This window comes from Zingiber officinale, chromosome 2B (genome assembly GCF_018446385.1).
Source record: "Zingiber officinale cultivar Zhangliang chromosome 2B, Zo_v1.1, whole genome shotgun sequence".
NCBI lineage: Eukaryota > Viridiplantae > Streptophyta > Magnoliopsida > Zingiberales > Zingiberaceae > Zingiber > Zingiber officinale.
This window is the reverse complement of record NC_055989.1, coordinates 110,773,894-110,787,840: the sequence shown is the minus strand read 5'-3', so window position 1 is coordinate 110,787,840 and position 13,947 is coordinate 110,773,894. Positions and strand designations below refer to the sequence as shown.

Here is a 13,947-nt window from a genome sequence, read left to right as displayed (position 1 = left end):
GCTACAACAAGAAGGGACACTACAAGCCTGACTGTCCAAACCAGAAGCACGAAAGAAGGAAGGCCTTGAAGGCAATGTGGTCCAAGTCATCGGGAGAGTCGTATGAAGAAGAACACAAGCAAACAAGCTTCCTCGCTCTACCAGTACAAGCGTACGTTGTCGAAACTAAGTCCGAGTTAGAAACCAACAGCGAATCGGAAACCGAGTTCAAGAGAAGCCACGAATCCGTATCCATTTCCAAAGGGTCTAATCGCATTGTAAGCTCTCTAATTTTTGGTACTAACGTAAATGACTTACAAAATTTAGTTTCGTATTTATTAAGAAAGTTGGCCAAATCCAATGTTTGGGTTAAGTCACTCCAAAAGGAGGTAACAACCCTTAAGGAAGTGACTAACTCGAGTTCTTTGACTAAGCAAGTTAAGGAAGAGAATTCCAATTTAAAAACTCAAATCAAAGAACTCAAGAACTCAAGAACTCATTAGAATGGTTCACTTTGGGTTCCAAGAATCTTGACTTAATTCTTGGAAAACAAAGGGTCATATACAACTGAACTGGACTTGGATACAAGGTCAAACAAAGATTTAGATCCTACTTATCATTAGTAAATCGATCAAATAGAAACTTAGTCCAAGCATGAGTCCCCAAGTCCAATCTGATTAGTGAAGTTAGGCTCAATCAATATTGGATCTCCAAAGATCAAATTCATTACCTTGATAGACCTTATCGAGGTTATGATCCAGGGGGAACTAATAAAAAAATTATTTTTATTATAAAATAGAATTGTCTGATTCTTGATTTACTGTTTTTTATTATTCATGCTGAGACTAGGATAGATAAGGACTTAGGCTTGATTTACACTTGACTAATTAGACCTAGCAGTTTCAAAAAGAAATTTAAATATTCAATTTCCTTGAGAGACTTTGTCTAAAAGTGGTGGATGATCTCATACCCAAGAAGACCTAGTGCCTCGCCACAACCTGGAAGTCAATCATTGAAATAAATATTTAATTAACTAACTGTTAAACCTTAGTCTAATTCAAATGTAGATCAACCATTAGATTTAAATTTAAATTAAAGATTAAATTAATCATCTCACAAAACTATTAAGGTTTCGTGATTGAAAATCTAGAAAAGGGTGAGATGGTCCTAGGTTTAAAATATAAAGTAGTTAACCAAATCCAAATTAATTAAACTCAATTAAGTTAATTAAAATTAATTCAATTAAGTTAACTTAATTAATTTTGAAATCTTAACATCAAATCATAATTATTTTCAAATCATAATTAATTTTAAAATATTAATTATTTTTAAATCATAATTAAATTATAATTATTTTCAAATCATAATTAATTTTAAAATGTTAATTGTTTTCAAATCATAACTAATTTCAAAAAGTTAATTAGTTTCCAATCATAATTAATTTAAAAGTATAATTAATTTCAATTAATTCTAAAATCCTTAATTAAAGTAAATTATTTTCAAATGATTTAATTTTAAAAATCTTAATCATAATTATTTTTAAATATAGTTTTAAAAAGTTTTAAAATTTAAAATTTAATTACTCAAACGTATATATTTTTTAATTCAAACTTAATTATTCTGAAACTCAAATTTAAAATACTTTTATCTTCAACATTTTGAAATCATTCAAAATTCAAACTTATACTTTACTTTTAAAATCCAAATTTAACTTAAATTATTTTTGAAATATACTTCAATATCATAAATATTTTTCAAAATTAAAGATAAAATCAACCTAACTTAACTCCGTCTCACACACACTTATAAGCTAAACATATTTGATAACATAGAATAAGTGAGATAGAAAATCAAGAAAATAAATAATAACTCTTATATTTTTTATTTACATGCTTGGACTCTAAGACCCTCAAACATTTTTGGCATTAATTAAGGGGGAGTGAAAGGAAAGTTAAGACATTAATTTTTATTTTGTTAAACATTGTTTTTAAAAGTTGAACTTTTCAAAAATTCAAAATATTTCTGGAAGAGGAAATTCAATTTTTTAACTATTTTTGAAAAGAAAAATACATTATTTTTGAAAAGACAGAAACTAAGTTTTGGATAAAGTATTTTTAAGTATTTTTCAAAGAAGTCATTTACTTAACTAAGTATTTTTATCAAAATATTTTTAAAGCTAAGTTTTTATCAAAATATTCTTCAAGCTAAGTGTTTATCAAAATATTTTTAAAGGTAAAGTTTTTATCAAAATATTTTTAAAGCTAAGTTTTTATAAAAATATTTTTAAAAGCTAAAGTTTTTATCACAATATTTTAAAGCTAAAGTATTTTTATCAAAAGCTTTTAAGCTATGTACTTTACTAAGTTTTTATCAACTTTTTTTAAAAAGCTAAGTACTTGACAAAATACTTATTTTCAAATCTAAGATTTTTGGAAAAAGCTAAAACAGTTTCAAAACTTAAGATTAGCTAAGTTTTTCTTTTCAGCTAAGTAATTTTCAAAACTTAAGTTTAGCTAACTTTTTGTTGAAAAAGCTAAGTATCTATAAGCAAATTTAGCTAAGTTTTTGAAAAAGCTAACTCACTTTCAACGCACTTATTTTCTAATTTAGCTAAGCATTTTTCAAAGCAAAGTTAAGTTTAGCTAAGTTTTTTTTAGTGCTATCCTTTAGGGGGAGCTTAAAATTAAACAAAGTAATTTTTTTTTTTCAAACAACCTGCTCTCCTTTTTGATATATGTCAAAGGGGGAGAGAAAAGTTAAAAGTTAAGAATTAAACATAATTTTTATGAAAGGGAGAGCATAAGGGGGCGTAAGGGAGTTTTTATAAATTATTGTATTTATGCTCATGCTTAAATTCCGTTATTTATTGTTATGTTTTACTTAACTTTGAACCGTGTTGTCATAATAAAAAGGGGGAGATTGTTGATGCGGGAAGCATCCGACGATCGAACCTAAGTTTTGATTATGTCAAAGGGTCCAAAGTTAAGTTGTCTTATGATCTAATAAGATTGATTAAGCTTGTATGAAAGTCCTAAGTTGCCTTAGGCAAAAGTCCTAGCTGCAGTTAGGCAGGTGGAAAACCCTAGGGGGCAGTAACCCTAGGTCCTAGGGGGTGGTAACCCTAGGTGATGAAAAGTCATAGCTGTGGTTAGACAAGTGGAAAACCCTAGGGGGCGGTAACCCTAGGTCCTAGGGGTGGTAACCGTAGGTGGAAAGTCTTGATGAGTCGAGTGCTTCAGGCAAAATGCTAGAGTCGGGGACTCTAGGTTGAAATCCTGGTGGTCGCGGATCGGGTGAAAGTCTGGGCGGGTCGTGGAGTGGACGCCCAGCATGAAGACCGGAAGCATCGGGCGCTGAGCAAAGGTCCAGTCGGTTTGGAGGACCGGTTTGGCAACAGGTAACTTCTCCTTAGAGGAGTAGGTAAGGACGCGTTCCCCGTTGAGGGAACAGTAGGCGTCGGTTCAACCTAGGGTTTCCGGAGGGAATCCGAAGTCAGAACCGGGCAGTCCAAAGATTGTCAAGTTATTGATTTATATATCATTTGCTATTTTGTCTAACTCTATTTTGCAGAAAACTAACAATTGTGCAGGGTTAGTTTTGGCCTTGATCGGTCGACCGAACCGGGGATTGGTTGACCGAACCTCCAAGCAAATAGAGCAGATTTCCAACAAGCTGATCGGGTTCGACCGAGGGATCGGTCGACCGAACCTAGGATAAGAGGTGACGTGGTCGAGCCGAGTTGATCGGACCAGATGAGCTAGGGATCGGTCGACCGAACAAAGGAATTCTATCCGAGCAGTAAAATCGGGAGGCAGACCGATTTAGGCGGATCGGTCGACCGATCGACTACGAGTCAAATCCCGATCCCGAGGTAAGTGGATCTGGATTAGCCTCAAGACTACTATCAAAAGGAGTCTCGGCTAGCACTTCAGGAGACAACGAAAACACCAAAAATAGAACAACTTGTGCTCCTGTGTGCTGCTCCGAACGCTTCAACAACGCTCTGCTGTTCCGACAATCGACGACTACTTCCATCATCTTTTGTATTGTTGGTATAATCTTTTTAGTTCAGTACTTGTAATTAATCTTGTAAAGATTTCTCGAGCTTATAGTGATTGCCCATTGAAAGTACTCTCACGTGCGGGCCTTGGAGTAGGAGTCGCCACAGACTCCAAACCAAGCAAATCCTTGGTGTTTGTATTTTGTTTGTCTCTCTCTTATTTCCGCTGCGTATTTATTTTGAGTTTACTCAAAACGAACGAATTAGCCATGAGCACTATTCACCCCCCTCTTGCGCTTTTCGATCCTACACCTTTCACAGTCTTAGATTAACAACCATTTAGGTTGTAACCAAATTAATTTCTGACCTTCTTACGTCTTTCTTTGAAGTTGTTTAGTTCAGTTTTATTACTATAATTGTAATTGTGCTACTGATCGAAAGATCAAGAAAGGGGTTTATTTTTTCTTATAGGCAATTCACCCCCTCTTGTCGGCCCCATTGAACCAGCACAATACTCTTAACATGTAATGCTTTGGCCAAAAATTTTGAGTAACAATTCTGACAAGTGGTCATACAGTATACATCTCCTTTTACAAGGAGTGGTGAATCCTTTATTGGTTATTCATGTTAGGATCATTGGCCGGCTAGAAGGGGGGTTGAATAACCCTGCACAAAATCAAAACAAACGAACCCTTCTCGGACTTATAACTTAATTAACACTTGCATAAACATAGAACAAATAATAAACTAAAAAGAAAGAGACTCCGGAATTTACTTAGTTACAACCGGGGAGGTTGTTAATCCAAGGAAGTGAAACACACTAAATTCTCCTTCAGACGGAGAAGCCTCTTTACAGCAATTTACGCACAAAAAGATAAAGCTAAAATAGAAAGGAAAGCGCACAAATGTTGTTTCAGTAATTGCTTGTTCTATCTAGCTTCTTGGGCCAAGACTATATTTATAGCCTTGGTCGGGGCGCTTGGAAGGGTTCTAGGCGCCTGGAGTGGATAGAATTCTATCCCTGACGCAACGATCAACATCCACGTTGAAGTGGAAGGTCTTCTGCTTCGGCTCTGCTCACTTGGGTGATTTCGGTCATCCGGAATAGGGCTCACCCGAATCCAACTTCCGGTCTTCTCCTCGAGCAAGCTTCCGCTCCAGCTTCTCGTACCTTGAAATCGTCGCATGTCTCATTCTCGTCCGCCAGCGTACTCTTCTGTAGCTTCGTCCCTCGGATACACTGAGCCCGTCGGCTCTCTCCCGTTCTGATCTTCTCGCTAGCTGCGTCTTTTGCTCCCCGAGCAATCTTCCGCTCCAGCTTCTCGTCCCTCATAAACATCGCACGTTCCCTTCTCGTCCGCCGGTATACTCTTCCGCAACATCTCGTCCCTCAGACGCACCGAGCCCGTCGGCTCTCTCTCTCGTGCCGTCCTTCTCGCTAGTTGCGTCTTTTGCTCGACTTCCAGTGCTCCTAAGTTCCTGCACACTTAGACACAGAGTTAAACACAACAGGACATAACCTAACTTAGTTCATCACATCAAAACCACCTTAGGGTTTCAACAATTCAAACACTTTTGGACACTTCAACTTATACCCAATCATCCCGGGTCCACGCCTCTATGGAGATGTTTGCTCAAGATGTCAAAGTATAAGTCTCCATGATCAAGGTGACTTGAATACCTCAAGTAGAAAAAAAACTTGCACTTGAGCTGTGATAAGAGCTTCATTGACATATCCACATATGTAAGTAACCATATGAAGTCTTATAGTAGTTCACTCCAATGAACTAGTTATCATAACTAGCATCTACGTTTAACTCTCGACATCCTAATGTCTCTAGCCAGCGAGGAACAACTTCTTGGTTAGACTAAGAAGTATAATTTGTGCTAGTCTCATAGAATCGATGATGTCCAGACTCATAATTCATCGACTAGGGATTATTTTAATACATTCATAATTGCACATGTAGAGATGCTCACAAGTTATGATATAATCACAAGTTCTCTCATACTATAAATCGTATTATGAACATTCAATAAGTTTAAAATCCAATCAAACACATAGAAAATGTGCACACAAGTAGTAAATCTTTATTTATCCAATAAATAAGTACAAACAATAAGATGATTGTATTAGGACACCTCTCAAATATTAACATTTAGGCTCTATGAATTTCTGAGGTTGCAAGGACTCCAAATATGACCTCCATTATTTATTTTAGCTTCTCTGGAGGTATTAAAATATTATTAAAGAATCGAATGAAATCCTATGTTGGATCGAAGAAGCCGAAATAAATAATAGAGGGCATATTTGAACTCTTTACAACCTCAGAAATTCACAGGACATGAATGATGCAATCAGAGTTCTCTAGGTCAATTAATGGATTTAGATCGAAATCGGCTGAAATCTTACGTTGAGCTTGATATGAGTTTATATCAGACTCATGTCGGGCCTAGGGGTGTAAACGAATCGAATGAAGTTGAATATGCAGAAAAATCTAAGGCTTGAATTCGACTCGAAATAGGTATATTCGAGTTCAAGCTCGATTCGAAGCTCAAAAAATTCGAGTTCGGTTCGAATTAGGGCTCGGGTTCGAGTTCGACTCAAAAGATTCGAACGTGTTTGTAAACTATTCAAATTATTGCTCGAAAATAAGTATTCGAAAGGCTCAAAATTTATTTATTTAATATATATTTAATTTATATTAATAAAATATTAAGGCTCGCGAGCAACTGATCACGAACTATCAAATAATATAATTTAGGCTCGAGTTCGGCTCGAAAAATAGTTCGAACATGTTCGAGTTCGGCTTGAATCCGATAAATTTGAATATAAATCAAATATTTTTCGAGCCGATTCGAAAAGCTCACGAGTTGTTTCGATTCGTTTGCACCCCTAGTTAGGCCTGATATGAACTCATATCAGGCCCAACGCGGGATTTCGTCCAAATCTTTCAATAACAATTTTAACACTTTCGGAGAAGCCGAAATAAATAATGGATATCATATTTGAAGTCCTTGTAACTTTAAAAATCCACAGGGCCTAAAATGGTACAATCGGAGTTCTCTAGGTCAATTAATGGATTTTGAACAAAATCCACTGATTGATCTAGAGAGTTCCGATTATACTCATTTCAGGACCTATGAATTTTTGATGTTACATAGAGTTCAAATTTAATATTTATTATTTATTTAGATTTCTTCAAAGTTATTAAAATATTATCGAATGAATCAACTAAATTATAAATGTTGAGAGTCTAATACGTTTTATATATGAGACCTATGCTATGCTATGCTATGCTATGTATATAAAAAATATAAAAAAAGAGAACGAAGAGAAAAAAATTTGCATACATGGGATAAAGGAGAGAGGGAAAGTAAATTTTAAGAATAGGAAGATCACATAATTTATGTCAAAGTAATCGTAAACCATTTGATTAATTTAGAAATCTACGTTTACCTTTGATAAATTACCGTTTAGACTTACATGAGATACATGTCAACTAAAAAAAAATCAAGCCTGGATATTTAGATTTTAAAAGAAATAATATTACAAAATCTATCGCAATTATTTATAAAATTTAAGAAAATTACTTTTGGGGTAGGGAATTTTTGTAATCGTTCAAAACATGAATTAATTTGGATTGACGGTTATTATCAATTTTTTATTTAATAAAATTTAAAACGAGGGTATTTTTAAAAATTTGGTAGGTTTGTTTGTAGGGCAACCCAGCGCGTTTGTGTCTTCTCTCTCGCTCCATGGCGACGGAGCTGGAAGAACTCCTAGGGTTTCTCTCGTCGCCCTCTCTGCAAGTAAGACTCTCTCTCCCCTGCTCCGAACTTCTCTGCTTTATGTGTTGTTCTGGTTCAGTGATATGAAGCCTTGCATATCTAGGTAAAGAAGGCGGCGGTCGACATCGTCCGGGGGCTAACCGGCTCCGACGACGGTCTTGCCTCCCTTTCAGCTCACGCAGACCTTGCCCTTCCCCCTCTCGTACGAATCCTCTGCGAAGATCCCCCTGAGCTCGCTTCCCCTGCCGCCGAAGCCCTCATTAATCTCTCTCAGGATGCCGCGCTGTCCGAGAAGCTCATTGCACATGGGACGCTCCCCACAGCCATGAACAAGCTCTACAAGAGCGGGGATCGTAAAGTTTCTCACCTCCTTGTTATGCTCCTGGCCAATCTTACCCAAGTTGATGCAGGCGCCAATTCGCTCCTCCAGGTTAATTGTCATTCCTCCGTCCTCTCTATTTGGATAAGAAAAATTATCTTCATGACTTGGTTGCAAAATTTAATTTTTTTATGTAATTCATGTTATTATATATTTGATGAATCTTGGCCAAGGTTGAATTTTATTTTCTCGTGAAGTGTTTTTCTTATCATTGGAGCGTTAATGCTGTAACATAAGAGCAATCATGCCACACCTTACGTGTATATCTAATTGTCATGATATAATCTATTTTGTATTTTTATTCTTAGTGTTGAAGAGATGCAGTTGACTAAAAATGACACCTTGGAGGCATCATTTTCAGTTGTTTAATATGTATGTCAGTTGATTCACTAAAACTTTGTTCGAATATATTGAATTTCTCAGATTGGAGATGATAAGATGGAGGGATTGTATATCTCAAAGCTTGTCCGATCATTCTGTAGGTCATCTTCTGAAGAATCAAAAGGTAATTTGTTAATTTATATTCTGTTAATATGCAGTGAACATTTCTATATATATTTTTTTGTAGTGTAATCATGCTGATAAATTTACTTTATCAACAATCTCTTTTGTAGATGTTAGATACAGCATGCTGCATATGTAATTTTTCCGTGTATTATTGATTTCTGTTATTGGCTGCTCGTGTTCTTATTATGTTGATGTTTTGGAAACCTCTGACTTTTATTGCGGTTTAATGTAAAAAGTGAGTGGTCTTTTAGATGGGATTCAGAAATGTATACATTCTATTGAAAAAATTATGTAATTAAATCCTACAGGGATCAAAGCCACGTTATGATTTCAAAGTTGTTGTTTTGCCTTTAACTAATTCCACTATGAATAGTCTCGTTAATTTATCTTTGGTTGCCACGCCAGTTAAAGCTGTATTATTGCTTTGCTATGTGTTGTTTGTATGACAAACTCAAAGTGATCCCTGCTTTACACTGTCTCTACAGAAGAAGATATCTTTGAACATGTTGCTTCAATTCTTGTAAACATATCGAAGATGGAGTCTGGAAGAAAAATTCTTTTGGAACCTAAGAGAGGTCTTCTTAAGCAGGCAATCCATCAATTTGATTCTACAAATCCACTGAGAAAGAAAGGGGTACAATGATGATTATATTGCACTTCATATGTTTCTTTTTCTCATTTGGCTCAATGTTTTGTTCTTATTGATCTTACTATGTTTTGTTAATAAACTACGACTAGATACATGATCCATATGCATTCAAAAACCTCTTAAATAGAACATTGGTTTTGTATATGTCAAATGAACTTGGTCATGATCAAACAATATTTTTCTCTGATGCCTATGCAACACCTACAGTCAGGTTAGGGTAATTATGTGAAACCCGGTGACCATGAAATAAAGAAAGAAAAGCAAAACAACACACTTATGGAAAATACAAATACAAAAACAACCATGCATAGGATCCTAGATTTTCTCTCGGCACTTAGAATGAATGTTACTTTTCTGTTTTTTCCTACTTCTTGTAGTTTTGTAAATTCTTGTTGAAATTTTGTTGAGTGAGAGTTCCTTGTGCTAGCACTTTCACTTGCATAAATTTCTTCTTAAGTCAGTTGACATGGCTTTAGTATTGGCAAGATCAGAATTCGCAAAGACAAATGCCATTATACATTCTGAACACTGATGACAGTAATTTAACAAAACATGAGTCTTTGATGTTCTACTGGACACTAACTGATCGAACTTCTTTTTAGGTTGAGTTGTGTTTGCTTCAACCAGTAGAGATATGGATTATGGTTCAGTAAGTCCGTGATATGTAGGCCTATGAGTTATTTGGGTACTCATGTTTAGACAACCACTGTGCTGGTTTTAAGTAACTGACTTGATGAGTGAAAATTGGTGTAATTGTTCTCTATATATGTCTGTGAAATAAGAAATGGAATTCTTTCTTTTTTAATTCATGTTCAGTTGTTTCAGATGAGTCTATCAATCTTGATATCAGATATATACCTTATTGCTTCCTTATCGTTTTTGTTCATTTATTCCTTCATGGAACAATATAAAAAATAAATATATAATAATGGGCAGGTTTCTGGAACTATTCGTAATTGTTGCTTTGAAGCTGACAATCAATTACATAATTTACTAGCAATAGCAGAGTTCCTTTGGCCTGCCCTGCTTCTGCCTGTAGCTGGCAATAAGGTGAGCACTAAAATAGACTAATGATGATATAAAATTTTTATTGAAGCTTGAACATTTGTTCTTTTATTTTCATGTTGATCTTTCTAATTTGTTCTTAACATTATTACATTAAGAAGTTATTTTTAAGCTATTATTTGTCGAATGGAGTTACCAGTTCCCATGCTTTAGTGAACTTGACCTTGCCCTGTTCTTCTGGCACTCAAATATGCTGGCCTAATTAAATGAATCTGCACAACTGGTACATCTTCAGGTAACAAAGTGATACTATCTTGAGATATTTGAAGATTCAAACTCTCTTTAGGGAATTTTGTCTAAACTAAGCCATGTAAAAACCTGGAATTTCCTGTCGTATGAAATGAGGTCCATATTTACAAAAAAAACCTATTAGAAAATCTTTTTTTTTTTCAGTAAGGAGCCCTGAACCTATCGACTTGTTGGAATGGTCCTATCAGATGGCCCCATGCTTATCCTCTTTCAAGATCTTCCATTCAACCTATTTTTTATTGTATACCTTTTTCCTTTCTTTTTACGCTCTAATATTGATTGTTTGTTTTTGATTGCTTCACATGCCTTCTATATCAAAAAATAAGACTACTACTAGTGATATAATCTTGCTTTGAAAATCCAATTGCAGTGGGATAAAATCCATTATATGATACTAGGATGTTTTGCTGCTGTATTGATTATTTGATGGTTTTATATGCTTTCGATAATATCTAGAAGTTATACTACTAACTATGGTTGACAATTATTGTCGTGTTTGTTGTGTCGTGAGGTTCTTGTCATTTTGTTTTGATATAAAATCATATTAAGTGATATTAGACTAGTTAATTTTTTTAGAAATAACTCTTTATGATGTTTTGTTGCTGTATTGATTATTTGATGGTTTTATATGCTTTCGATAACATCTAGAAGTTATACTACTAACTATGGTTGACAATTTTTGTCGTGTTTGCTGTGTCACGAGGTTCTTGTCATTTTGTTTTGATATAAAATCATATTAAGTGATATTAAACTAGTTAATTTTTTTAGAAATAATTCTTTATGACGTTAAATTAGTTATTTTTTAAAAATCAATTTACAAGATGTTAACAGTAACAAAAATTTTAAAAATAATTTGGTTGATTAATGGTCATGTATTCACGATGTGTTATCACTATCAGGTTTCCTTTGTTCTTCTTGCTTTGCTCAGCATGTTACGTCATGACCTATATTGCCAGCTCTAACTGCAATTCTTTCTCAAGTGAAGCACATTTTTGTTTTTTTAACTTCACGTATTTAAATTTGGTTTCTCTTTATCTCTAACTAGCTCATCTTTGTTTTCGATTCATCCATAGCACCTCTAGCCTAGGATTGGTTATGCATAGATTCTTGGTCTTACTCAGATATGTTAAGTGATTATCTATGATTCTTTTTATAATTCAGGTTTACAGTGAACAAGATACATCAAAAATGCCTCATGAACTTGGAAATGCACTTTCTCATGAGAGAGAACCTGTTGATGATCCAGAAATTCGTAAACAGGCACTTGAAGCTATCTACTTGATCTCTTTGCAAGTAAGGCCTTTAATAATGACTTTCACAGCTATGCTTTCAATGTGACGTACTTTTTTTTGTCAATGAATATCTGACTTATTTCCCTTGATTTACCCGCCTACGATAAGAGGCATATGTTAGAAAATCCATTTTAAAGTCATTTAAACTCGCACACCTTTAAACTATCTCAGTGCACTTATGTTAAGTCATTTACTCTTTTAAGTTCTCTTATTAAGTAAACTATAAGACAAAGCATGATTAGATTAAAAAAATCAATCCTTAGAAGTGCTATGAAATGTTCAAAATTCAGAGAAGAAACTATCACTGCACATGGGCAAACCTTGTGAAATGGATATGCAGAAAGCAATTCACTAGTTTACTTTTGTCCAACTTTGTTTCTACATCACGATAAAATTGTGGCAAAGTATTCATAATTTAATTTTGTTTCTCTTCAGGAAGCTGGAAGGAGATCACTTTGGTCTGTCAATGGGCCACGAATACTACAAGTTGGCTACGAAGATGAAGAAGATCCAAAAGTGATAGAAGCATATGAATTAATTGGCTCTCTGGTACTCTTAATTCTCTTATTCAAACCACTACTAAATATTGTTTCTAAATCATTTTACATCATCTTATCACTTAAAAAAAAGATGACAATGGCTTAGGCACTCTGTGTTCAGGAATCTGATAATTATTATTTTGCAAAATGAACATGTCCCTTTCCCGTAGACAGTTTCTTGAACATAATTATCACACATGATCATCAGTGTCAGAACAATGTTTTAGGTCTTGGTATCTCTAGATTTGCTCTGTCAATATATATAATAACAATTTGCATAGTCATTGTGGCGTGTCTTTCAAAGAAATGCTAACTGTTACGGTCAAAATTGTCGCTTCATCAGATCTCACTAACGACACTTTCTATATAGAGTAGCATGTGTTAGAGGGCTCACTGGGAGTCATCTTGGTGAGGTCTCTCCGATGCCTAAGTCATCATGGATGCTCAAAGGAATAGAGGAATAGAAGGTGGAAGATGAAGAGAACTAGGGTTAGGATTTCATGTATGCATACCTTCTCCCCTTTTATAGAGAATCAAGCTTTGAAACTCTTGAGTTATTGGACTTACAAATCACGGGTTGTGTGCTACAGAGATATTATGGCCGGGTGGTATCATATGTATTCTACTACTTTTGGTGTCGAAATGAAGGCCAATCAACGCCTTGATTGTTCATAAGATTTTTCACTAACCATGCCTAGCGATATTAGGCTGTTGTTATAATGTACTAAATAGTTCTATATGCATGCAGTGTTCTTTTCTTTTGTGCTTTATGTGGTTTGATCCATGGAATGAGATTATTGATTTGCCCCTTTTTGTTTTTCTATTAATTGACATAATATTTTACTACAATATTTTTGTTATTTTTCTATAACGATGTTTTCTGTTTGCGGTTTCAGTTGGTAAATAACGGTGAAGCTGAAGAATAAGCAGAAGCAGAAATTGGAGAGGAAATATTTCAGGCATCCATCAGTTGTACTCCATAGAAGTTCTAATGTAGATCCACTGGCCTTCTAGTTTTTTTTTTTCCAATTTGTGTAGAATAAATCGGGAGGTTTACTGCACTGAAATCTTAAATACATTCTATATTTTTCCACTAATTCTAAAAAATATTTAGAATTAGTGGGCAACAGTTAATCATAACCATCTCGTTGATCACATGTTTTTATAGTGTAGTGTATGTTGTTTAAATAAGTTCGAATTTTAGTGAGCAATACTGAAAGTAAAAAAAAATAGAATTTTAAAAAAATATATAATAAAATAATTGTTAAGATATGGAATGATAATATTAAAATTTTAAATATTTATAATTATTTTTAGAAAAGATAGATAAATTAATAGAGATGTTTTATATAAAATATAAATAGGATGGATAAATGAAAGATGAAGTTAAATTTTTTTTTTTTTTGTGATGTAAGGTATTTTTAAATTTTAAAAGAATATTTTTAATTATATTATATAAAATTGAATGTGAGTTTAGGAGTAATCAGATGAAGTCA

At 34.2% G+C, this 13,947-nt stretch overlaps 1 protein-coding gene across 1 annotated transcript; it reads left to right on the top strand.

Annotated features, from left to right (window-relative positions):
* The first annotated feature begins 7,668 nt into the window (after positions 1-7,668).
* LOC122046790 (protein HGH1 homolog) lies at positions 7,669-13,606 on the top strand. Its single transcript, XM_042607664.1, has 8 exons — positions 7,669-7,792; positions 7,875-8,201; positions 8,574-8,655; positions 9,143-9,291; positions 10,243-10,356; positions 11,782-11,913; positions 12,348-12,461; positions 13,348-13,606. The coding sequence occupies exons 1-8, from the start codon at positions 7,739-7,741 to the stop codon at positions 13,375-13,377; spliced, it is 1,002 nt and encodes a 333-aa protein (XP_042463598.1). The 5' UTR covers positions 7,669-7,738; the 3' UTR covers positions 13,378-13,606.
* Positions 13,607-13,947: the final 341 nt, after the last annotated feature.

Coding starts and splice junctions, on each gene's coding strand:
- LOC122046790 (XM_042607664.1), top strand. CDS start 7,739: ATGGCGACGGAGCTGGAAGAACTCCTAGGGTTTCTCTCGTCGCCCTCT. Junction 7,793..7,874: donor TCTCGTCGCCCTCTCTGCAA/GTAAGACTCTCT, acceptor TTGCATATCTAG/GTAAAGAAGGCGGCGGTCGA. Junction 8,656..9,142: donor ATCTTCTGAAGAATCAAAAG/GTAATTTGTTAA, acceptor CTGTCTCTACAG/AAGAAGATATCTTTGAACAT.